General features: G+C 46.3%; 1 protein-coding gene across 2 annotated transcripts in view; it reads left to right on the top strand.

Annotated features, from left to right (window-relative positions):
- Positions 1-5,101: 5,101 nt before the first annotated feature.
- gse1b (Gse1 coiled-coil protein b) overlaps positions 5,102-27,572 on the top strand; it is a 155,677-nt gene continuing 133,206 nt past the window's right edge. For both annotated transcript variants that reach the window (XM_035628491.2, XM_035628489.2), the window contains exon 1: positions 5,102-7,928. In XM_035628491.2, coding sequence (XP_035484384.1) covers positions 5,430-7,928 — 2,499 coding nt within the window. In that variant the 5' untranslated portion in view covers positions 5,102-5,429. The remainder of the gene's footprint in view (positions 7,929-27,572) is intronic.

The raw sequence follows: 27,572 nt of genomic DNA, 5'->3' as shown, positions 1-27,572 counted from the left end.
TTACTGTAACCTAGAGAAAGACAACGGAGTGAGAGATAGTTTGCTAACATCTGCTGCAGGGAACAGGTGTCCCAGGATCTACAGTTCCACGTGGATCACTGATGACCCAGCAGGGAAACACCATCAGGGCCTTTTATCACTTGCCCTCCTCCTCCTCCTCCTCCTCCTCCTCCTCCACATTTGCTCTTTCTGTCTCTCTAGTCTCTTGTCTCCTCATCGCTTCCTCTCCCCTCCTAAATGTTCTGTCCTTCTTCATCTTGCTCCCGAGGCGGAACCGTCCTCCCGTGGGTCTCAGTGACCTGAGATGGGTGGAATGTTCATCGTAAGTATTTCAAGACTTTTCAAGGTCTCAGATGGGAGGGATGTGGAGCCTCGGGCCTGGGAGGGGCCTAGTGACTGACTGACAAGTACAGGTGAAAGTGGATTGGGTCAACCGTGTGTCACACACACACGCACGCACGAACGCACACACACACACACACACACACACACACGCACACACACACACACACACACACACACACACACACAGGCTCCAGCCAGGCTGTACTTATATGGGACTGAGGTGAGAGGTCAACTACTGCTGTGAGCTTGCTACAAGGGAAAGTAATGGCTCTCTGACCCAATGTCACATGCTCATGTCATGTGGGTATTTTGCCGCCGTGAGGCCGACAGCCTCCTCTACTTTGCATTTCCTTTCACTGTTAATATCAGATGGACTGATGAATATCGTGGAGATTACGCTTACCAATTTTAGTTCAGAAGTGGTCATCATCAGCATCATCATCATCACATCAAAGCCTTAAACTGGTCAATTTGACCCAAACACCACACTTGTTTAACTTTACTACACTCACAAAAATAAATGAATTAATTAAAAGAAAGATCTGTGTCCCAGTCTGCACTGTATGAGCTGGACGTGTTAGTTTTTCCTTGTTCAGAGGAAACACATTCCTCTGTTGCACCTCTGACCTTGGAGAGAGGGAACAGATCCTGCAGAAAATAAACGAATAAATAAACAAGGAAAAACTCCATGCTTCTCCTCTGAGGTTCCAGTTTTTTCTTTCAGTATCTCTGTGCGCAACAAACTTCAACAACTCCAAATGGAACTGCGAGTGGACATTTTTAGATACATCTTATCGTGTCAATTAATGTCAACATTTTGGAGAACTCGTCATGATCTATGTCACAACCTTGAAAAGCTGCAAGATTATTTTGTAATTCTTTATTTAACAGTGTGTACAATTTGTAACCTGTTGCTCAGCCGCATTGATGACTCTCCATCAAGGAAGAGAACGGCTGACTCTGGCTCACTCTTTACTTCCCATGTCACCTCCCTGTGATGGCATGTGCACCCTTACTTCCTGCCTGGCAGGATGCGGAGCTGTGGTTGGCAGCTTTGAGCAAGGCCGTTATTCATGGTCCTTGCTTGTCAATGGATATGCAGCCTTTTTCATGGCAGACATTTTGACATAATCATGTTAGGGAAAATCAAATTCATGTGTAGAACATGTGTCGATGGACTGGGGAAAACACAGGGTCTTTTGAAAAAATCTTTATTGTAGTCAGTAACAGTTTCCTGAACATCATGACCTCCTGCTCCCAGTTCATATCCATCTGAGTAAAAGTGATCAAAACAAGCAGCAGTTTAATATAAGTCATTCTGATATGAGAATTACATGTGCATACATAACGCATCCCTCTGTGTCCTATACCAAACATATACAGTCATTTAGATGTTAGTGCAGTCATGAAACTAGCTAACTAATGGTGACACTTACTGTACTCAGAAATACTCTGGCAATGTTTACAGCAAATAAAATAATATTTGTATTATTTTAATGGATAACATGGAAATGTTCTGCATCGTCAACAGGGCCCATTAGCAGAGGAAGAGATGAAGGAAGAAAGAATGGGAGGAAGAAAGGAGAAGAGGTGAGGAAAAGGTGACAGAAGAGGGAAAGACGGCGCTGAGTGACTAAAACAACAAAAGAGTCAGCAGAGCTATCAATCAAACCCGGTTTGTACAAGACCACTCAGTCCAAGGGGAGAGGTCTAATCAGGCGAAATGAGAGAAAACATCTGTGTTGGGCGCACTCAGGCTTTTTCCTCTTCTTTTTTGAGAGAATAATCTGTGACAGAAACAGACAAGGTCAAGGGGAATTAACTGCATGAAGAGTGGAAGGCCTATTGTGAGCAGTGTGGGGAAGTGCTGTGTTTAACACGTGGGTGAAGTGAGCCACAAAGCTCTGAATGAAGCAGCGCTCAGAGGGTCAATGGACAGAAAGAGTGCTGTGCCTTACTGTCGTACAGAGCTGCGATTCTCAACCTGGGGCGCACCAGGGGCTCGTGATCATGTCTGAGGTGGTCGCTTTTATCTATAAGAAAAAATCTATTTTAGATTTCTACATTAAATTGTCTGTGCCATTGATGAGATTTGCTTCAGACTGGATGTTATTGAGTGTGTTTGCGAGAGTCAAAGTCTGTGTGCACATGAGTTAGTGCCTGGAGCCCCAGACGAGCAGCGCGTCGTCTGCTTGTTCTCTCGGAGTTTCGGACCCCACTGTATATGTTAAGTGTCCAGTTCAGAGAGGCGGTCTCTCAAGTGGAGTCCTGTGATGTAACTGTCAAAGAAGCCCTCCCTCATGGCCCTGAAAGCACAGACACACACAGGACTCGGTACGTACACAAACAGTACTTTTGACCACAGTGGTCGCGTGCCACCTTTTGAAATCAGGTGCATGTGACCTGCTGAATCTGCAACAACCCGCAAATGCTGTTAACAAAGAGCAACATGGGCCAAACTTATGAGCATTTGTGAGCAACTTTCAAACACCCGCTGGTGCTGTGGTGCTGGTGCCACACACACACACACACACACACACACACACACACACACACACACACACACACACACACACACACACACACACACACACACACACACACACACACACACACACACACACACACACACACACACACACACACGTTGTAATAGGTCAGTTGCGGGGCTGTTACAAAGATCCTTCTTACAAAACTCCTGGAGGCCCTACACTACTCAACAAGAGGTTTTTATTCAAATCACTCTCCCGCTGCATTCCCTTACTTCCCTTACCCACCGTCTCACACCCCCCCTCATTGGGTGTCCCTTTCCACTGAGCTCAGCCTGGAGGGTCAGTCGGGGCAGAGCAATCTCCACACAGTAAATGATTCCTCGTGGATGAGATGTGGGAACAAGCCTGACCATTTTTTTTCATTATTTTCTTTCAAAATGTATAATATTAATATTGAGTACTATTTGTATCAAACTGAAGGTGCTACATATAAGCACCTATTGCCTATTGCTACATAGGCAACGTTAGCATTAACTGCTTTTCACTAACCAGTCTACTGGAAATGTTATGCGTTCAGGATCAACCTTCCTTCCTTTACTCTACCAAGAGTTGTCTCCGGTCTTGGAAAGCAACACCAGTGTTAACTCATGCTTCGCTTAAAAAAAAGAAAGAAGATGTGACTTCTTTGCTTCTACTTAAGTAAGCTGGCCCATCTTGTCCAATATGGCGAGTCCCAGTAGCATCCAGTCTGCCCTGAAGAGTGTGCACTATATCGTCTTGTATTGTAAATGCAATGAAGGCTGCAGCTCTTGGCAAGCAACCATCTCCACCACCCGCTCCGAGCAAAAAACATTCAGCGGCAGGGAAAACGTACACAGGGCACCTTTAATCATCTTGTAAATCCTCCGATTTGTTGGGGGCCACTGTACCAGGAAAGCCAAAGAAAGAAAGAGAGTTAATGGCATACATGTTTCCATAATTCATCTTTCCCTTATTTTCTCCCGTCTTTCACTCTCTGCTTGCTCTATTCTGCTCATCTGTGAATTGCCTGCATGAGCTTCGATCGGACAGACTGCATATAGGGGGGATTTCCCAGATGATGCACTACCATGATCTGACACTACAAGGCAGTGTTGTAAATCTCTGCTGACAACATATCATTAATGTTTCACCATGTGCTGTGTGATGAGTAATTGGCGTATATGCAATTATTAGATTTAGGAATGGAATAATGGAAATCATCTTCATTAGTGCACACTAAGGTTACGTTACGCTGTCTCTGTATTCTGTGCTTGTTGTTTCCGCTACCTCCTCTGACACTCCCCCTCCCTCTCTGTGGGAACTGTCGGTAGAAACAGGTTGGCATCACACAGGAATGCACTTTTTGTTCACTGTGATCTTTCTTGGCTGCTGTGGTGACGAGGAAAAAAAAGACCTTGGGTGAGCAAGGGGGTAAGGAGAGGAGGCCGAGGAATTAAAAAACTTTGGGTGGTTAGAGAGCTGAGGAGAGAGGGGGCACAGTGACGATGAAGAGGAGCATGGATGAAGGGGGGTGCGATCGTGAGGAAATGCGGAGGTATAAAGAGATAGACCCTGACCCGCTGACATCAGTGAGTCACTGGACAGTGGCTGAGTCCAGGGGGCAGTGCCCGGTGGAACGGATAGACATAACTGTTTACGTGTGTTATTGTAAGATGACGTGAGTGTTTGAGGTTTGATTACTCGACTTGCTGTTTCATAGACAGACGGACAGATGGACAGATAGACACATCTAAAGTTAAGCTCTATCTTTCTGTCTACTTTGTTAGTTAGTTCAGATTCTAAACTAACAAAGGTCTGTTCCCTGGTTATGTAACACGTTACTAAATGTTACACATCCGTTCCAAATGCTGCACATTAGCACAAATAAATACAGTGAGGACCAATGAAGCAACATTTGCCAGACATCTGTTGGAAAGACAGTTTAAAAATAGAGATTCTAAGTTTTGCATGCAGATGATACAAACATGCTGTGTCCTTTTTTGCATATATATATATATATATATATATATATATATATATATATATATATATATATATATATATATATATGCCCCAGACAGTGCACAATAAACTTTTGTGCGTTTATCCTTTGCATGGCCAGTACTTGGGAAGCTACTGTAAGGGGGTGTGCACTGGTAATCTCTGAAAAATGATTACCGGGGGCCGGCAGGGGTGGGGGTTTCCTTCGGGGTGTCGAGGCGCGTCCCACGAATCGGGGATGGCGCTGCGTACAGTGAGCGCGAGTTTGCAGAGCGGAGGCAAGAAAGTTCCGCCGGAGAGGCGACCCGCGACCCCGGCTGCTCCTGGCGCGTCACCCGCGGGCTTCCAGTGCGAACACGCGGACCGCGGACTCCGAGTGACGCGGGACTCGCGCGCTGCCTCGCGGAGGTTCTGAGCGGACTCCTGGCCGGTTCCAATGGACTGTGGTCCGTCTCACCAGCCGGCGGGGAACTCGGACTGAAGTTGGGTCGCACGACATGGCAGCTGAGCGCGCGTGGCTTCGCCGCTGACGTTATGTCACGTCGCCTCGTGTGCGCGGTTTGAAACACAATGAACTCCCCTCGTGACACGGACCTGGCGACCTTCTCTCGGAACCGCCGTCTCATGGCCGCGGCTATGCCCGGTGAGGACAGCCCGTCGCCCGGCAACCCTCCCAGGACCGACCGGAACGGACTCGGGGGACTCGTTCATTGTTTCATATGCGGCGGCGGAGTTACACCGGGGAAGGAATTACGGCTGCAAGTGACGTACCAAAAGGAGAGGGTTTCCTTTTTCCCCTTTCTGCAGAACCAGGAGCCGGCCCCGGGTGCGTGTGAAGTGAGCCCGGACGGCGACGCGCTGGTGTGCGCCGTGTGCCACTGTTTCCTGACGGAGCAGTGGAACTCCTTCGAGCGGAGCAGGACGCCCATCGAGAAGCGCATGTACTGGCTGAAGAGACCCTACCAGTGCGACTCCCGGCGGGTCCCGCAGGAGTGGAACCTCTCGTATGACCTGGAGAGGAGGATCAGCGTCGGCAGCCAGAACTACGACGGGGGCGCGGACTCGGATTTCTCCTCATTCTCCGACAACGACAACATGTCCGACCAGGAGATGGATGTGGTCGACGGGGCCAGTGTGGGCAAAGACAAGTGCCCGCGGGCGCCTGGCAAGTCGCCGAGGGACGGTTGCAGGAGAAACAATGCCATCAGTGTCAAAAGCAGCCCAGACTCGCAGCATGCCATGCGGTGCCCGGTGGGTGTTTACGCGGCGCAGAGATCTCCGAAAGCGGAGAGCCTCCCCCCGGCGAGGCGCGGTGCTAAGGCGATGAGTAGTGTCTGTCAGTCGTCAGAGTATCTGGCGAAGAGCCAGGAGAGGTTCCCCCGGCGATGCTACGACGGGCCTCTCTCCGACGCACCTGTGCAGGACAACGGGGTCATCATGCGCAACAGGCGGTGGCTGGAGGAGGGGACCGGCCGACGCGCGGAGCCGCGTCAGACGCAGCGCGGTGCCGGCGGCAGCTGTGCTCCCCCCGGACCCCCGCCGCTGTTCTACCGGGGACCGGCCGGGGAGCACGCCAGCGCCAGCGCCACTGCCACCTCTCGGTGTGACACAACCAGGGGGAGTGACTCTGACAACTCTGACGAAGATGAGATCAACATAACAAGTGATGATGACAGGGACATGTGTGACAGTAAAACAGGCCCAGCAACTCACCCGAGCTCTGCCAGAGGCCTTCCGGCGAGAAGGATGGCCCAGGAGCACAGCACTGCTGCGCCCAGGCCAGAAGAGTGTGTGTGCTACATCTGTGGCACTGGGCTCAAACACGATGAGCGTTTTCAAGTCAGTGTTCAGAAACAGGAGAGAGCGCAGGGTGAGCCCTTCTTCCCCTTCCTGTGGCTTCACTCCCCTCCCCGCGGTGCGGTACCCATCAGTTTGGCAGGTACAACCCTGGTTTGTGGAAGCTGTCACAGCTCCCTCATGCAGCAGTGGCAGAGCTTCCAGCTTGCAGATGTGCCGGTCCTCCAGCGTCTCTATGTGGTCCCCCTCAACCAGACCCCCGGTTCTGTCCGTCCTCCCCAGGAGGGGAAACCCCTAGAGCCCGTGGAGTACACACTCAAACCCAAGGCTTCCCACGAGGCCTGCTACCTCTGTGGTCAGGAGTGTGGAGGAGATATGAGAGTAGCATATGCACAGGCTGGTGTTGGCAAATCCCGTGGTGTGATGTATTTTCCCTTCATCAACATGTTGCCTTGCCCACCTACCGCCCAGGGGCTGATTGATGGTCGTGTACACTGCTGCCCACAGTGCCATTTAATCCTGGAGGAGATCTGGGGGGCCTATCGACTCAGCCTCAGTGAAGACCTCATCACGTCTGTCAGCTCCTTCCTGGTCAGGTACCACACTGCCGTGGCCATCGAGGGGTCTGAACCAGCCCGTTCCCAGACAGGTGTGGCCTCTCGCCCTGGCAGCTCTGTGTCAGTGTGTTACCTGTGTGGAGCTGAGCTGTTTGCAGGGGGAGAATACCAGCTGCATGTCAACCCCCCTGGTCGCTGTGGGGAGAGGGAGCCTTTCTTCCCTTTTCTTACCGTCCACCCTCCCGCTCCCCGGGCCAAACCAGTTGACGCCACTGGCCTGGTGTCAGCTTGTAACCTCTGCTACCATGACCTGCGTGCCCAGTGGTCCCTGCATGAGAGCAGGGGCCAGGGGCCCTCCACCCCTTCTACCTCTAGCTTTCCCAGTGCCAACCCCCAGCTCCCCAGCTCACCCTGGGCCCGGCAGTACAGCTGTGAGGCTTTCGTTTGTTTCTTCTGCAGGCAGGAGCAGCGCAGGCAAGGTAGGCTATGCGCTGTCACTATGGCCAGGCTGCCTGTGTTCCTGTATGCCCCTCGCAGCACACGCACACTCCTGGTGGATGATGGAAAGAGGCTGGTGATTGGCTCATGTGTGGAATGTAAGGCCATGGTGCAGGTGGGACAGAGAATGCAACAGGAGAGGGACAGACTGGGACATGGATCCTCGGACGAGGAGAGGAGAGAACCAGAATCAGCCTCGACACGCTCTCGACATAAGGTAAGACCACAGCGAACCGCCCAATATGACACGGTACAACCATGTTCTTCTTTTTTCCTACTGCTTTTAAATTTCACCCAATGGATTCTTAAGCCTTGTTGACGTGACAGTCATCTGTCATCTATTAATCCCCCTGCATTCCCACAGGGCAGTGCAGACTGTTTGCCCTAATACGACCTCTGAGTCACACAGCAAGGGATGATTTTGATCTTTTGGGGATGGCAGCGTACACAGCTTGGATGAACAATGAGGAGACAAACATTTTAATCAAAACTTAATTCTATAAACAGAGGGAAAGTATGGGGATATGAGGTCAGCTTTGTGTTTGCCGTGTGCGTATGTGTGTGAGTGTGTTTATTTGAGCAAAGCATGAGTGAGTGTGTCTCAGCCAGTACTGAAGTTTGTTTTGGTTTAAGCATGTTGAGGATCTCGAGGAGTATTTCCAAGGAAGTTAGTAGGTCTATCCCATATTCTACAACATGAATGCAAAAAGAAATGCCAACAAATTTATAGATCAAACTTCCCCAAAAAAGAATCAACACCACCAGACCGTCAAGAATTTGAACTGATTGTCCAAAGGGTTAGTGTCGATTCTCGGGGGGGGGGGGTAAGGGAAAAGTTTGGTTTATTAAGACAAAAACCACAAATTTGTATCAGTGTGAAGATGACCAGTTCTTCTCTGTTGCTTTGCTCCACAAGTCCTGTCATTCTAATCAGTCCTGTTAACTTAAATGTAACAGCAGAGTAGGAAACACAACTACGAGGTGAAAAAGTCCTTTTTCATCAGCACTGTCAAAATGTCAGTCCTCTTACATAAAATAGTGTAAAGTCATCTCTGCAGAAACAGCACTGATAGTCCTAATGAAGGTATAGTGTTGTCAAATGGGTCCAGGTACAATAACATTATTATCAATTGGGTGAACATCATTGATTATCATTTATGTACTTTATGGTGTAGCTGAAACATTGATGTTTTTACGCATTTGCATGACATACATGATGAATGACATTAAAACAATTTGTCATTTTTAACTTTTTCCACTCCTCTCTCAACAACACACGCATGAAATCCCTTTCCAGCTGTTAAAAAAAAACTGAAAGCACAAACTCAGATTTAGCAGATGATCAATTGCAGAGGACTGAAGTTGGAGGAGTCGGGGTTGGGGAGGACTCGTGCAGGGCAAACAAGGAGGGCGGTGTGTTAATGAAAGGCTGAGGAACATTCAGACAGCCAGTTGGCTCCGCGAGCGGCTCTGAACAGCTCCCTCATGCAAACAGACAGTGACAGTCCGGGCATGCGGGACATGTGAAGAACATCTGTGGATGCCATTCACACTCAGCAACCTCAATATGTTGTACACTCGCACCGGCTGTCTGGAGCTGTCCACCAAATGATCTCTTTGCCGCTTACAGAGGTGTTTTTGGAGTGACACTGTCTCTCTTACTGCTTTGACCTCCAGACTTAAGACTTTATTATTTGTCTTAGCATTAGCCTCTGAGCTCATGCCAGATGAGCTCATAGCAATCGTACGTGAAGGGCTACTCCTGATATAGAGTATAAATATGGAACCAGCTTCTTGGGGTGGGGGGTGGAATGTGGGAGGGGGGTGTCGGGGTAGGCAGGGTTTCAGGTGATCATTTTGGATCGGGAGTGTCACAGGTGGCACAGCCAGTTTTGGCCTAAGTGAGCTGGTGACCTCATGGCTGTGAAAGTGCCCGTGTGAGTTTCTGTGGGGATGGGGAGTGAGCGAGCTGCGGGGGAACAGGTGCTTTGTCCTCTAGTGTCACGTTAGATGCTTGAGAGCGTCTGTCATCACTGGGGTTGGGGCTGTCAGTAGGGAGTGCCCATCTGGTTCCCCTTAGCGCCTCGTGTGCCTGGTGCAGAGGGCTGTATAAAGACCAACAAACATTAAAATGCTCACATACTATACTATTTTATTCTATTCTATTCTATTCTTTTTTCCCATGTTGCACAGCAGTTTCCCGTCATTACCCCAACAAGATATGGCACCGTTCCAGCAGTGAATTCATGTTCATTATTGAGAATTCAGAAATGTTTTTGATGTTAAATCAATGATTAAGCCGAGAATGACTACACAATTTTAGTAAATACATTGCTCGGTACGGCGTAAACATGATTATACACGATGAGTGCATATCCTGTGAAGTGGGAAAAGGGTGGATGATGCCGCCCTGCCTCTTTTCCCTGCTTGGTGAAATATGAAATAGTACATGAAACGAGATCTGCCAGGGGACACTCTAGTAGCTGTTAAATGTAACACATTCGAGCAAGCACGCACGCACACGCAAGCACACATACACACACACGAGATGGGAGGTTATTCTGTTCTCTGTTCTGCTGCTGTGTGTGTTTAATTAGTATGTTGGAAGTGACCTTTGACAGGTGTGTAAGTACCACAAGCCGGTGTCTGGGGAGGGGCTGCCGGTCAGCAGATCCTTCACTTGCACTCTCAGGAAAACAGATGTCTACAGATTTGTCCCCCATCCTTAAACTGGAATCATGCTTGGGAGGGATCTCTTTATAGTCACTATGGACTTCTTAATATACATATGTGACTGCACATCTTCTGCACAAATGCACAAATAATGAATATCTATATCATAGATCTGCATCTGAAGATAGAATAAATAACTTTGTTGTTGTAAGGATCGTGGTTGAAGTTTAAAGACAGTCTCCCTAACAGTGGCTTCTGCATGTAAAGGTCTAACACTGAAAATAAATCAATCATTAGTCAAGCCTTACAAAAATAAATACTGCATACATGTGTGTAGATACAGAGCACACAAACATGCTAAGCTTCTCTTAAACTCTAAAGTATACAGATGTGTGTAGAAAGTGTGTGTGTGTTTCTGTATCCACGGATGGTTTTGTGCGTTGGTATGGTGGTGTGCTGAGTGAAAGGGGATGATCAGTGTTGGCCTAGTAGAAGAGAAGAGATGGACACTGTGTGTGTGTGTGTGTGTGTGTGTGTGTGTGTGTGTGTGTGTGTGTGTGTGTGTGTGTGTGTGTGTGTGTGTGTGTGTGTGTGTGTGTGTGTGTGTGTGTGTGTGTGTGTGTGTGTGTGTGTGTGTGTGTGTGTGTGTGTGTGTTCGCATTGCTGTGGGCGCTGCGGCAGTGGTGCATGTGTGTTTGGTGTAAAAGAATCGACAGTGCACGGTCCATATCCTGTAAAGGAGGTATTTGCTGTCACAGGAAAAAAATGCCGGCATCTTGACAGTGTCGCCAAGGAAGATTAATGGCATAGTGAAAGAAGCAGAGAAGGCAAAATTACACATCAAATCTGGATGCGCAGTTGAAAAGGGAGACAAAGAAATCACCCTGAGTGAATTATTAGAAGAAGAAGAGGAAGAAGAAGAAGAAGGAGAGAAAAGAAAAGTGGGAGACTGAGAGAAGGTGAGGGGGTTAATGGGATTTAAATTGCAGCCAGAGCAAAACAGAAGAAAAAGTTTAATTCTCATCAATTCATCATAGAAGGCACTATTAGAGGAGAGACGTTTTACCCAGAAAAGGGGATTCTTTTAAAAAAGTGTTAATTTGAGGCCTGTGAGGTGGTGTGGCCGTGCCATATGGTGGGAGCTGTCCTTGTGCGTGCCTGTGTGTTTAGTCAAAACCATCCATATTGCGTGTTTCCTGTAAAGTTCCTGCAGCTGTGCTTCTCTCAGAAGTGAAGTCGGATGGACAGCCTTGCGTTTCACAGGGAATCCTCTGGTATCTGAGGGGCTTACTTTCAAAGCTGCTGAAGGTGGGTTTTGATTTAGCACTCAAAGCTTTAATCACACTCTTCCCACAAGCGTCCCTCAGCGCTCCATTTCTTGCCCATATCTGAATGGAGCGATCAGATCCAGTATGGAGTAGATGAGAAGGGGGATTTTCATTCTTTGTTTCCCCTTTTATGCATCGGCCCCTTCAATCATTTGCCTATAGGCTGTAAAAACCTCCCCCAACATACCCGTTTGAGGGGACACCACAACACGCCAGGCCTGTCCTTTTGCCTGTTACTGTATCTCTTGCCTGCTGCACGTTGTAAAGTAGCTGCTGCGCTGAGACCAACCTTTACAGAGACCAACATCACAAATGTTGATTAGCTGAGGCAGTTGTCCCAGGAACCGCATACAAATTGTTGGTCTCAGGACACCGGCCACTTGGATCCATCAGCACGTGCTATGTACAGTACATACATTGCAGTCAGCACTCATGCATGCCCGCTATGCATGTGTTTCATGGATGTATCAAGAGAACTCTATAGGACTCCAAGAGCATCTATTTATTCCAATATAAGTTGCTCACACAACTTTATGCCAAAGAGTCCTCTCCCTCCTGTTGTGCAGCCTGCTGCACATCAGTTTCAGTTTCCGTGAACCAGCCAGCCCTGCAGACTTCACGCTGAGGTAATCTCAAACATATATATAAAAACAGCTTGCCTTAACCCTGGAATAGTTTCACAAATACTAAACTGTCATTGTCTAAAAAAAGAATCTTCAGAGAAACAGGGATACTTTCTCAGTTTGAGGTGTCCTGTCAACAGATACACCTCTTTCGTGGTGGTCTGTTTGTTTTGTGTTGTTACAGTGTTGTGGTTGGCCACTGGGACAAATTGACAGCAATGACTGTGCCAGATCCAGCTCACGGGTGTATGGAATAAGAACTGGACGTTGGTTTAAGAAGGTGCTGATTTGTTAGAGTGAAATTTCTTCACCCGCACATCAATCAAAAAAAGCGTTCTCACTTCATTGTTTACTTTGTGTTTCTCCATCACGGTGCTGCTCAATTCATAGACTTTACAATGGAACAGACTGGTAGAAAGGCTGAGTGGCTGCGGTCACCCCTGCAAATATTTGATGACGTGCTAAACCAAAAGTCATTGGTTTTTCTCCTGTTGACTGGCTTCATAGGCTGGCAGTCGATGTGGATCAACAAATGTCAAATAGGATCACAACTGGCACTTTGATTTTAAATTCCCTCGCAGGCGATTGTCAAGAGGAAGCAGTGAAGTGTCAAAGAGAGGAGGAGAGTGTTATTAAATCAAGCAGCATCAGTTTCCTCAAATCCTGTGTTGGTGCACAAAAAGGGATGTCAGTGTCAAAGGGTGACAATGTGGTAGCTCATTATATAAGAGAATAAGAACGCTGGTTGTCTTTGGTTCTTCGAGTAAAGGTTGTTGATGCCACACGGGAAGGCAGGACTGATAAAGAAGTTTGGGTTTTGGGGCTCATCCAGGAGAAGACTGCCAAGCAAGTTTGTAGCTGAGAGATCAAGGCATACTGACCTTTTAACCCTGCAGAGACAAGCGGCGATGGGACGTTGATATGGACTCAGCACTCGTGGTAAAATCTTTTTGGAGGGAAGGATCCTATTTAAAAATGTGAGGCTCCTGTTTGCATTTTTAATTCATGTGGGAAGCCAGCCTGATCTTGTGATTTATTCTGCACTTTTCTGGATGATGTCACGTTGCAGACAAGTTGAGCTAAAGTGCGTCGGAATGTGGCCTTGACTGCAGTGTATAAGACTGTTATCTGTGTTTATCTGTGTTGATCGTAGACCGACTGTGTTGAATTGTCTAGGAGAGGGTAACAGTTTTGAGCATTGGTTGTTTCTCATATAACACACACACATTTTAGCCTGTTGGCACTGAAGGACAACTGTCAAACACTGCCAGTTTCTCAGGACTGTGTAGGTGTGTACAGACTGCTTGATTGACATCTCTGGTTTCCTCTGTCAGGACTTCTGATCCTTATCATTATAGCGAGATTTTTGGACTCAGCGACGTCCAAGCCAAAAGTCAGGCTGAGCCTTTGCCTCACTGGAAAATATCCCAATGGGATTTTTATGGGTATTCCATCATTTTGGCATTACATTATGAGGTGAAATGATCCATAATGGTGGCTATAAAACTGAGCTAGTGAGACATCTTAGCTGACTGGAGTTCTCCTCTCAGTCTTGATATTGCAGGTAAACAGAAATGTGTGCATTCTCTCGGTTTGTGGGAGGCAAAGGGAAGAAAACAACAATGGAGACAATGGACGAGGTGAAAATGGAACAAAGAGGGCAATGCCCCTCTTATCCACTGAAACCGTGGACAGGGGTGTTAATTGTTTTTGTCGGGGTGCCAGTCTGGCATCAAGCTATGTGTATGCAATGAGCCAGTAAATCATGTGTGAACTTTTAAGGTGGGACCAATGTGAGTTTGACGTACAGTACAGTGTTAGTGTGCATGTGGTTTGTGCTTGTGCTTCTCTTTCGTTGTTCTACTCTATCTTGATATTTCTTTGAACAATTGCCATCTTTCTCATACAATTTTCATTGATCTATTTTCAATTTTCCCTCCCTCATTCCCACACAACATTTTACATTATGGGCATAGTTATTAAAATGGACCTGCAGAGAGAAGGGAGGTTCCTTGAACTGTACAACATGGACCACTGATCTGGTTTTGAGCAAAAGAGAAAATGCAGAAAAAAATCTGCATGTGAGCAGGGGCTATTTGATAGACAGGGTTTTGCTCTTACAATTAAAGATCATGCTTCTGAATAAAGATAGGAAATTAACTCCATATGGAACCTTTAAAACAAACAAACAAACCAACAAAGTTGTTATTGACGGGCAGTGTACTAAAGCTATATCTGTAGGCTAGTCTGTGTGTTTACATCCTGATGTTTTTCATAGGCAAATACTGTTAAATAATACTGTACATCTGCTTTGTGGCAAATCTGCTGTGTTGTTGCACTGGAGGCTGGCATATCATGGCAACACGCCAAAGTGGAAGAGTGATGCTGTCATGCCGTATTTGCCCCGGAGTCTGGGTTTTACAGTAGTCTTTGACTGACTGGGGTAATTATAGATCAGAATATAACAATGTCGTAGCCCTCTCTGCCAGTTGCCCTCTGGCCATAACGCACATCCACCCACGGCCATATATAAAGGCGTATATTCGCAGACTTGCACTTACATACACACATGCCGAGTTTAATCGTGTAATCTTGTGCATCATTTACATACAGAACAGCTGCAAGCGGGTGCGGGTGTGGATGTTTGTGCACACGTTTGTCTGCCAGGTGGTTGGCAGCACTGGCAGGTGTTTGCTCCCTTGCTGGCAAATGCAGCTGGATTGTGCCACAGCTGTGTGTGTGTGTGTGTGTGTGTGTGTGTGTGTGTGTGTGTGTGTGTGTGTGTGTGTGTGTGTGTGTGTGTGTGTGTGTGTGTGTGTGTGTGTGTGTGTGTGTGTGTGTGTGTGTGTGTGTGTGTGTGTGTGTGTGTGTGTGTGTGTGTGGGGGGGGGGTTGTGGTCCTCCACCTGGACACAGCTGGAGCTTGTGGCAGCACAGTAGCTAATAGTGGAGCTATTTCCTTGCCAGAGATTTAACATGTAACCTAAACATAACTCTAAGCTGGCTGAATATTATTCATTGGTATTTAGTACTACTCATTAGTTTTGCTCTTTTATTCCCTCCAAAGTGTTGCTGAAGGTCAGTGAGAATGTGATTCTTCGTTCTTTGATTCTTTGCCTCAATTTCACTTCACTTTGTTCTTGCGACCCCGTCCTGCCCTCCTGTTGCGACCCCGTTCTGCCCTCCTGTTCGCCCTCTGTTCGTCTGACACCTCTGTTGGGGTGAAGAGGGGGGAGACTCTCGTTCACCCTGCTGTCAGGACAACTGGAGATGTCAGCTTGAGCCAAAATAGCCCCCTGTAGTGGACTAAATATATGTCACACCCTCTTGCTCTACACTCTGCACACAGGACAACCAGCCAGACACCGTCTTTCACTGTCCGCCAACCAGAGCAGAGATAATAATTAGCATTACTGGTTATCTTCAGGGAGCTTATTTTGGCTGAAGAAGACATTCCCTCCTTGGCATTACTGCCTCCTCCCAAGCCCTGACCCCCTCACTCCAACCCCCACATATGCCACCCAGCCACCTGGTCTCTCACATACTCACATACTGTCCAGCCATCTCCATTACAGCTAGGAAGAAGAAGGCAGACAGAGCGTCTTGGACTGAGCCTCCCTTTAGGGTTTCTACACTGTGGGCTGAAAGTAGATGTCCAGGTCGGATTGACCACACGATGGGGGAGTTAGATGCTCTCATGTGGATTGTACAAGAATTGTTTGGCATGGCTGATCGCAGTTGTGTCTCTGTGGCCGCTGCATGTACTTGGAATAAAAAGGATATTATTTGTAGTAGTGTTATACTTTCCTCATCCACATGTACGCATGGGTCTGAGTGACATAAATGTCGTCACCCGACAAGGTACGCAGAGCTCTGTGTGGATGTCCTCCAACTCGCTGTCTCCATGCAGACTCATCTGTGTCAGTCCACACAGCCCCTGTGCTCCAAGAGCACCAACTGTGCATGGTGTGCCCCAAGCAGACTCAGAGAGGACTAAAAAGTAGTATAATAAGAATGGTGCCTGCAGTTGTCCACAGCTGTCCATGTTCACGTCCGCAAGGGAGTATCACTGAGGCTTTAGTTTGGGTTTTGATCCAGTTGCTGTGGCAGGGAAGAAGTCCAGGGCGTCATGCAAACAAGGAAAGGTTACTCAGAGAGACCTCAACGTAAGCCAGGTGGTGTCGACGTCAATAGAGATGCTCTACCCATCAGTTCACACATAAACATAAACACACACACACACACACACACACACACACACACACACACACACACACACACACACTCATGAGCACAAACACACAGATATACTGTAGTCAGGAGTTACTGGGACTTATTGAATAGTTTCCATGGGTGAGTGTTTCCCACACTGACATGACCATCCTATGAGTCAGAAATAAACCATCACCGTTTTTCCATCTGTGACAGAAAGATGCCACAGATACTTCCCGAGGGCCTGTCATTATTTATTTGTTACCTTATGCCTGTTGTCCCTTTCAAGTATGCCAATTGCACTGTTGAAATTTTGACAATATAGATTTCATGTGGCTGTTTAACACTGCCGGTTATGTCTGCAATTTATTGAAAGCACGCCTAACCTAATCCAAGGATACAAGGACAGCAGTGGGCTAACAGACGACCTGCCAGCTTGGTCAGTGGCATTTCCCCCATGGTCAAGAGTTGTATGCAATGTTAACCAATGTGCCAGTCACAGTTAATGTGCAGAACACAGCCCCAGGGCCTCAGTGAAGTAGTGAGAGCGGTAAGCCCCCAGAGTAGATTTAACCTGTCACAAACCATCTCCGAACTCCTTAGTGTACGGCTGCACTGTTACTGTCTGTGTAGTATCAATGACAATGTTGTCAGGATTTATTGGCAAGTTCGTAGGGACAGGATATGTCTCAACCAGACCCATAACATATTGAAGAAGCTTTTGTTATATGGACATTATGAGGAGAAAAAAGAGATGTAAAAATCCAGTGTTTCCTCCCCCATTATAAGATGCTTTATGTTATTAAAGCCACAGAGGCCGAGGGGCTCTCGATGTTCTTATGTTCTTCTCTTCTACGGGGGGCTATAAAAATAGGCCTTGGCTCGAGTTAGGTGTCAGAGGTCTTCTCTTCTCTCCCTTCTTCTCCTAGCTCCCCAATCCGTCCATTTCTCTCCATCTCTCCCCAGTCCCCCAATCACCTCACTCCTCCTCTTTCTTCCTCTGGCCCCTAACCCCCTTTTCCCCCTTTTTTACCCCCCCACCCCTCTTCATCTCTCCCTGTGGTATTAGCGGGGCCACATGTTGCTGGCCTCTCCTGGTGGTGTGAGCCCCATGGCAGACCCTGGCTCCAGGCTGACGCGTAGCTCGGTGTGTGTGTGTGTGCGTGTGTGTGGATGAGAGGGAGACTGTAATGTGTGCCTGCATGCCTCGGAGTGTGTGTGTCTGTGTGTGCGCGCGCCCGCCCGTGTGTGTGTATGTGAGGCCGCTAACACAGTAACCTGATAGTGGTGCGGCTGAGCTGCACAGAGCGGAGCAGTGCTGTGATTTATCCCGCAGGCTCAGCAGATGGCTGCAACAGGAGTTTGTTTAAGTTTGCTTCAGAGCCGGGCAAGCAGCCAGGAGCATAGAAAGGGCCTGCCAGAAAAATGTTCACTGACTCTGGATGCCTAACCACACTACTCCCCCTCTCCTCTCCCTTCTGCTTTCCCCTAACCCCTCACAGCCCCCACAGTCCAACACACACACACACACACACACACACACACACACACACACATACACACACACACACACACACACACACACACACACATAGAAACACACATGCTCTTGCAGACTTTCTGTCGCTACTCTCCTTTTACCCCTCTCTAATTTCTCTCTTTCCTCCCATCTGCTTCACACACATGCTTACATACATATGCACACCCGCGCACACACACACACACACACACACACACACACACACACACACACACACACACACACACACACACACACACACACACACACACACACACGTTTGTGCATTGTCCTCTCTTCTGTTGGCAACATCCTTGATGCAGACATGATCTCACACCTTAGGGGGGGACTGTCCATTCTGGTGGGGGTCTTTTGAACACAACCATATGACCAACTGGAAATAAGAAGAATTTCTGCAGCATAAACACTAACAGAAACACATTCACAAGATGTGCACACATAGCAGATGATTTATTAAACGGTGTCCAGTTAGGTTTTGATGTCCCTGCGTTACCTTACCCTCTCTTGCACTGATTCAAGCTCTTGGTGTCTGTTTTTGAAGGTGATGACAAGTCCTGTCACATCGCCTTAAGTCAACCAGATGATAACTCCTGACCTCCAATGTGTTCAATCACTACAATCTCTTGCATTTTGTTTTGAGAGCAAATATGTACTTTACGCAGTGTCTTTCTTTCTTATGGGTTTTCAGGGTAAGATATAATTATTAAAGATCAACTCTGAGGCCACGTGACGTTACGAATATCTGAGTTCACCAATTTCCTGACCACGACATTCTATTCATTCAGGATTCTTCAACTTAACTACCAAGCCGTGACAAACATTAGTCAGGGATAAAAGGTTGTGTTTTGTATGATAAACCAGTTCAGTGTGTTTATCTTTTTTTGTGACAGTATTGTCACAGCATGAATAAGTTGGCATCTCTCTTAACATTTATGAGGCTTAACAAAATATAGACTTCCACACACAAACACATGTTACCCATTTTCTCTATTTCTCCTCTCAATTGTCAAAAAAAGAAAAAAAGCCCACTCCTGATCTCCGTCTGGGCAGTGATACTGATCCACACATAAACTATGGAAGAAGGGTACATTGTTGTGTGAGTAATGTACACATGTATGTACTGAATCTATGTATGACTAATTGTGGAGACTGCCGGGCCTATTGTGTCTTGGCACAGATCCTTATTTCCTCTGAAGGAACATAAGTCATTCCTCCTGTCGGTTTTGCCTTTAGGTCAGAGACACACTTCACTGTTATCTGTGTTGTATAAGCCTGCAACAGTTTGTTGGGGATGAGAGGCATATGGGATTTCCTGAAGGTATCGGATACATACAGAATAAACATATCATGTACCAGCAGTATACAGGGGGACCGTTATGGATTTTTGGGGGCTGATTCCAATGGTGATATTAGGCAGTAAAAAATTTGTGACACCAACATGTCGGTTGATATATTTATTGGAAAGAAATTTGACAATGATTCCTACGATATTGTTATCAAACCCATATGACAAATAAATGTAATAGTTTAACCATAAACGTCACTACAATAACTACAAATAAACAAAGAATACACAAATACAACCACACATATAGAATTTGAATTAGAAAATAAACATAATTATTCACAATTCTTTACATAATATGTAAACATAATGCACAAATTTTTTCTGCATTGTTTATTCTGTAAAATAAAAGTTTTTATATTGGATCCTATCTTATATCATAAATGCTGATACTAATATGTCTGTGGAAGGCTCATATTGAACAATTTATATCGACCAGCGGATATGTTTGTCAGGCTCTATATCTATGTCCATGCCTTTCATCGTAATGTTAGAGTGAATATAATCATCTCACACCCGGCGTCACAGTTTTTTTACTCCACCTTTGTGCTGGTTCCTATAGTAACAGAAGCCAGCTCATTGATTACACACTTACTATTCCTGTGATGTTTGGGGATACCTTCCTGAATGACAGCCCACTCTGAGCCATTACATACACCTCTTCAAATCTAGACAAACCACACATCAATCAGAGACCAGACGAGTAAAGGAGAGAGAATTTTTTTCTTCATATCCGCCTGCAGCTCTTCTCCTTGATACCCTCGGCGGAGAGGAAGTGAGTAGGTCACAGGTCAGGTAGCTTAGCAGCCTGCTAATGAATATTTATCTGTCAAGGTTACACTCAGTTAACACAAATGTGCTTTGGCCAGAATTATTACATTAATTGTGCTCGTGTCCACTCATTACCTTTGTATAATGTTCAACATTCTGTATTATATGGCTATACATTAAAACCACAGATGCAACTAGGCGATTGGAAATATTAGAGGCATTTCAATCAAGCACCGTTCACTGCTGTCACAACATTTAGACCAGATATCGAGGGTTTTATTTTCAGTATTTTTACTACTTTAAATATTTTTAATATTTTCTAATCCAACAAACCTTTTTGTCATACTTCTTGCAAATTTCTATTTATACAACGTGAAGGTCTGAATGACATTTCAAAGCCACTCGTTTGATGTTACAGAAACTGAAAACAATCAAATCAGTGTAACAACTGTACCCAATATAAATGTTGTTTTTGTTAAATCAAGGTAGTGTTTGTGTTGTGGATCCTGATTCTATGAAGCTAAAAAAAAGCAATCCTTTACTTACCCATTAAGACCCCCTGATCAGTGATACTAGCAGTCTTCTGCCATGCATGTTTTGTCTTAAATATTAAATATTTAAATATTTAGATAACCTTGTGGCATATGTAATCTCCAATCCAATGATAGGCAGATCCAGTCCACGGTTAATCACAAAACAGATTGTGGATTAAGAATCCTTTATGGAATGACATTCATAAAATAGATTACGCATGTCCTCACTGTCCTGTGCAAATGATAATAAATTGTGTTTGGACCTGGCCAGATGTTTTTTCCCCCCACCTGTTGGTTTGCCTGAGGAGAGCAGTAAGCGCAGCAATTTCAACAAACCAGAGCCCCAGACAGACTGACGCGGGCCGGGCAGTGATCAGACGCTGTTTGACTTCCACTCAATGTGGAACATGTGTCCGTAGTGTTGGACTGATAGCAGGCTTTGGATGGGCTCCCACGCTGCACAACTCTCCAGGTGTCGGAGTTGTTCAGTTCGTATGAGCTTGTGATTATGAGAGAAAGACCATGTGAGCTTTCAAGTTTTCCTGCACACACGTGAGAGTATTTCGAGAGCTGGAGCATCTTGAGTGTGAGTATCTGTCAGTGTTGATCAAAGCCTCGATTCTCTGTGGTTTTCCTGTATTTATCGGAGTCAGTGTGCGCTGAGTCTGAGCTGCTTTTATGGAGTGTTGCTGTGCCGGTCAGTGGCCTGCGCCTGCATGGCTGTGGTCCTGTTGGATCTCCGTGATAGGCTGTTAAGACTGACTGACAGCTCCGCTTTACAAGCTGCTATACATCAACCCGTAGACCTGTTGCAACCGTGGGAACACAGACACATTTGTGTTGGAGTGTGTGTGTTTGTATATGTGTGTGTGTGAGAGTCAGTGAGCAGTGGGGGTCAGCGTGGAGCAGAAACAGGGCCTGTCGCTGAACGATAAGGCCTGCTGACCTTGTGACCTACAGCTCGCTGTGACGAGGTCATCTCAAGTTACAAGCTAGCCAAATGTTCCCTGTCCGCTAGCATTAAAACAGGAAGGTCTAACCCCTGTAACAGAAAACCTCCACTAGCTCCGGTGATGGATGATCGTCTTCTGTCCAAGCCTATGTTCAACAAACACAGACAAATGAACAAACACACTCTCATGGGTACACGCTGTAGGCATTGCAATTAGAGGGCAACTCGTGAGATCATACTATCACAATATTTTTCTTATGATAACAATGACATATTTTTTCTTCTAAACTTAGAACTTTAACTGTTCTAAGTTTAGAAGAATGTGATGTACCAAATGTATGCAAAATCATAGATCATTTATTTATTGTAGTTATTATATGTCTGAAGGAAAGATGGTAAACACCTTTGCATAAAAATAGAACAGACCACACTGATGTGAAATATATCTTGACCTGTAATTTCTTATATTTCCATAGAACCTACTGCTACATGGTGCATGGTGTGGTGGCCGTAGCCCAGGTGCAGGAGCACGTTAGCCATTAATTGTAGATTTGCCCATTCTCTCCAAATGTCCAAATGTCAAATGTCAAAAGATACAGAATTTCCAAAGTATCTCCCTAATTTGAATGGGTGTGAAAACATTCATCTACAGCTGTGAAATAATAGGAAGTGTAAATATTTGCCTAAATAATGCAAAGTATTTTTTTTTGTTTCATTTATCCAAATGTATCTACATTTCCTCCAGCCAATGAGTCACTGCTCATGTGTGTAAATCCAGTGTGTCTGAATAGGAGGTAAATGGGCGAGGGTAGCGTTCCTGTGTGTGTGGTATCGCGTGGCTCGACCCTTAGGTAAATATTTGAGGACTGCAGGCACCATTAGGAGCGGCTCTGTCTTTGATGGGCTGATTTTCGTGTGAAGCCGAGGATGACGTCAACTTGCCCTCAGAGGATCACAGGGGAGGCGGCCAGGAAGATGTGCAGGAATGTGTGTGAGTGTAGTTCAATGAATTTATCTGCAGTTATTGTGCATATGATACAATAAAATCCTTTTCACTCAGAGCAGACTGAAAGTAATTTACTGTGTGAGTTTGTGTGTATGTCTCTGTGTTTATTGGAAGATAAATGACCCAGCTCTTTGTTTGTGACGTCCCCTGAGTCACATCTCCTCCTCCACCACCACCTGTGGGACCCGGGTTTTGCTCGATGACAGTCACCCACATGTTTAAATCCCTGACAGCATCAGTAGGTGACTCTTCTGTGAGGGACAGCGGTGCCAGTTACCTTTATACAAATTTTTCTCTCAACAATATTATTGGACAATTAAACAAGTCTAAATGCAGCACATTGTTTGGACTTCCTTTGACTAATATTTTCTTTTTGTATCCCATGAATAACTGGCAGGGGCTTGTGTACACAGAACCTCTACACAATCTGCCAAGATTCCTCTCTCCTGCTCTTGAAATTTCTCTTTTGCTCTCATTCTTAATTGTAAATCTTCCTCCTCCTCTTCATTCTTCACCTCATCTGTTCACCTTTCAGTGTAGAGGAAGCCAATCTCTTCTGGCGCCGATGTCACTTTTTAAAATTTATTTTATTATTTTTTCCCTGTGGAGGAGTCAGATTTATTGGTCTAATGTTTATTTTTATAGCTAAATTTAGTTTGTCATTACTTATGTATTAACAATAGAATGAGTTTTTTTCTTGTTCGGTGGTAAAAGATAGACAATGGCTTAAAGTGCTCAGCAAGAGGACTGGGAATAAAGTGTGTGTGTGTGTGTGTGTGTGTGTGTGTGTGTGTGTGTGTGTGTGTGTGTGTGTGTGTGTGTGTGTGTGTGTGTGTGTGTGTGTGTGTGTGTGTGTGTGTGTGTGTGTGTGTGTGTGTGTGTGTGTGTGTGTGTGTGTGTGTGTGTGTGTGCACGTTATAGTGTGCAATCCAAGCACAGATGTTTTCAAAGGCCCCAGTTTTTAGGCAGTAGTTCTCCCTCTTCCCTTGCAGAAAAAGGGAAGTGTCTAATAAAAGGCGGGTGTATGGGACGGGGTGAGTCATACACACAAGCACAGAAAGGGGGAGAAAGAGTCGGCCTCCCTCGATCTCTCTGAGCTTGTGAGAGAGAGCGAGTGAGTGAGAGAGCGAGGCAGGAAGCGGGGAGGGAGGCCGTGCCAAGCTGGAGCTGAATTCCTGCCAAGAGTCTACTTGTTTGCTCGTCTGGCTGGAGCCAGAGGCTGACCTTATTAGCTGGGAGGGCAGCCGTCTTATTAAAACACATCTGGCGCTTAGGGAGCCCAAATAGTCCTCATATTGTCTTCCTGCTTGCTCCTGACCTTGCGTTACCTAGCAGGAATGCTGACAAGGGCTTCACGCATCTGTTGAGAGTTTCACCAGGGTCTTTCTCCCCCTTCTCCCCTCCCTTCCACCCTCGCTGTCTTTGCTGGCGCCTGCACGGTAGCTCTGTGGGACCTGTTCCCCCCCCCCCCACCTTTTCCTTTTCCACACACCAGCCCTCAACACCGACACCACTTTTCGGCATTGCATCCTGGTACCCCCCATGGCGAAAGTTTTTCCCTACCAGGTTGCTGTGTCGTTACAAATATCCCTGCGTGTATTTGTTTTATGAGGGGCTGTAACCTGGTCCTGTTTAAAAAGCTTGTTGCTGGTTATTTTAAAGTGTGAATGGTGCCATGTCCTGGGGCTACTCTTTATTGTCTGTTTGGAAAGGGGTGATTTTATTTTTATAGTAGGTACAGTTTCTTACAAGAGAGCAGCTGTAGGTAGGGACATGGAGACTCAAGCTGTTACTTCACAATGGATACACACTGCATTTACTTTGTACACAATGCAAAGAAAAGCTTGTTCTAGTTTTGCTGTGGGCCCCCTCCCATGTAAAAAGATTTAAGTCAAAGCATATTTTTTTGCCTATGTCAGATTTTCATTTTGTCATAGTGATCCTTGCAGCAAAGGTCTTGGTGGACTGCTGCTCACTGGCCTGGAAACAGCACTGTCATTACCAGACTTAACACCTGTAAGTACCTTTAAGCTGCTGCAGATGGAATTGAAGTGGTCCACTTTACTGCTACAGTCACTGATGTCTCTGCCCCACACCTGCACTATATTTACTCTCTTCTCCAGTATGAATTCCGTCTGACTCGTCACACTGGGTAAAGTTTGTCTATATTGCCCGTACCTTGCAGCATACTCGATTTATGTCTGTGCGGAACTGCTAACTGTTCCTGCTCAGCGTCCTCTGGTGCGAGGTCAGATTCAACTTCAACTCTAACCCTAGTCGCCCCCCTGACCCACGCCCCTTGAACACACATCAGACCTCCCAAAAGCCCACCAGGTCACCTATCACATCCCCGATCCCCGAGGCTCATGTTCCCCCAACTCCCTGTTTCCTCTCCTCTTTAAGAAGGAAGAAATAAAAAGGTGATGAGAGGGTGAGAGTGATCCTGTTGAGTTTTCTTTTGTGGTGAGCAGCTGTCGTAAATTGTGGGATATTACCAAGCATTTACATAGATGAATAGGAGCTCTACCAGTTTCCATAAGCAAACAATGTGTGTTTATATTGACAGAATCACAGCCTATATATGCTGCTCTGAACATCTGTTCTCTGATGCATTCTGTGCTCACTCATCTCACTCGTAACATCACTCATTCCCCTTCTCTCTCTTTCCGCCTTCTGGCATCTTCCATATCTCTCTGATGTGTTTGTGCAAAAACTCTGCTTTTTGTGCATGATGCTGCATATTGTGTGGTTTTGCTCATTCTCTACGCCCATCAGCTCCGTGTTTTGTCTTCTTTTTTCTCAGACTGTCTCTCTTGATCCCAGCGTCACCTCACAGGAAGTGATGTGTCATTTGCAAACTTACATACACTCCCTCTGATGATTCACATCTTAGAGTCTGTCTTTATCTTCTCTGGCTTTCTTTTCGCTCCACCAGATGCCACTATGACTCACTTTTTTTGCTTGTGCATGTGTGATTTTGTCTGATCTCTGATGCAGAACAGAGCAGACACCGCTGGGGAGTTTAAACACACACACACACACACACATGCACACAACCTTACAGAAACACACACAAACACGCACATACACATATGCTTGCCTGCTGTCCATCCTCCATCCGCTCATGATCTGCAGAAGGTCTGTCACCAACTGGAGGCTCTGCTCTGACTGGCTGCCAGCACATCATTTTGTGTTACAAACATCACTGCTGAAAACTACGCACGCACACACACGCACACACACACACACACACACACACACACACACACACACACACACACACACACACACACACACACACACACACACACTGTGAACATGACCCCTGACATCGAGAAAGGAAGACATTGACACACAAACAGATAGAACAGCACTATGTTGTGTCACAATCAAGTTTAGCTGGTAACGTGATAAGCACTCTGGACCACGTCTGACCACCGAGTCTTTCATCTCCCAAGGCCTCTGGTAAAAGCTTTATTTAATTTGCTTCCAGGCTGTTAGTGAACTGTATTGGCTCTAAATCCTTTTACGCTCATCTTAGCTGCTGTGTTTGTGAAGTGTATGTCTGTAGCCACACATACATGCACCGTGCATGACCATGTCCATGAACAAGAGAGAAAAAGAGCCAGACCCTGCATCCTCTGGGGAGATTCCTGACATTCCTTTACTTCCCTACCCACTACAAAGAGATCCATTCCCCAAGGCAGATCACAGCTCTGCCTTGTTACACAAACACATGCACACACACACACACACACACACACACACACACACACACACACACGAAGAAATCCCTTCTACTGTATGCTTAACACTGCCTCAGAGGTTGCAACCTAAAGATCCAATTACTAAAGCTGAAACAGCTAAACTCAACAAGTAAAGTAAAATGGATCAATACCCTATTCACTGCGGTGTGTTTGTGTGTGTGTATTGGGGGTTGCATTATGTGCTCGGGTGTGTGTCTGTAATGGGGGGGGGGGGTCGTAAAGTGGAAGTCTCCGTCCATTGATAGAATACATTACAGAGCTTCCTCCCTTGTTCTCTGACTCTTCCTGTTGTCCTCCTGGTATGAGGTGGAAAAGACATGGCACTTCCATACCTGTCTCATTCAATCTGCATTCTTCAGTTTCTCTTTTAATATGCTTCATCTGCACAAGGATTCAAATCGTAATCTGTTTTATCAAGGTTTATTGAGGGGAAATTAAGAAATCAAAAAGAAGATAAAATTATGTAAGTAAGTAAAAACAACCACAATAAGAATATAGTAAACATAAGTTTTGAAGAGAATTATCTTCAAAGTCAGTCATCCCACTCGCTCTTGTGTATTGTTCAACTGTTTTCTTTCAAGTGATTATACCTGTATGGCTTCACAGTGCATTGTATGTGTGTGTTTGTGGGTGTGTGTGTGTGTGTGTGTATGAGAGAGAGTGTGTGTGGTGGCCCTGTCCTCAGCATGGGAACAGCTGTTTGGAGCGGCGCTGGCCACACACACATGGGTCTGATTAGCACTTGGTGACTCCCTCCCTCCTTCCCTCCTGCCCTCCCGGCTCACCTCCCTCCCTTTTTTCAGCGGGGGCCGCGGCATGCTGGCGGCACCAATAATTTTAATGCCTAGTCTCAGTCTGCCAGGAGCACAGGCATGTGTGTTTGCGAGCACACACACACACACACACACACACACACACACTGCCACAGAGTCTTGCTAGTAGAAGGAGCACAAAGCTGTCATGCCTTGATCTCCCCCCCCCCTGTTTACCCCTGACCTTCTCCTTTCCCACCTTCTCCTCCTCTTCCTTTCTTCTGCTCCTTCACAGATGTTCTACCTTAACAAGTTCAGAGTTGACTCGTGGGGGTCTACAAGCCCTGTACTGCTGTACAC

Source organism: Scophthalmus maximus, chromosome 4, assembly GCF_022379125.1.
Source record: "Scophthalmus maximus strain ysfricsl-2021 chromosome 4, ASM2237912v1, whole genome shotgun sequence".
Taxonomy (NCBI): Eukaryota; Metazoa; Chordata; class Actinopteri; order Pleuronectiformes; family Scophthalmidae; genus Scophthalmus; species Scophthalmus maximus.
This window is presented reverse-complemented; position numbering and strand designations above follow the sequence as displayed.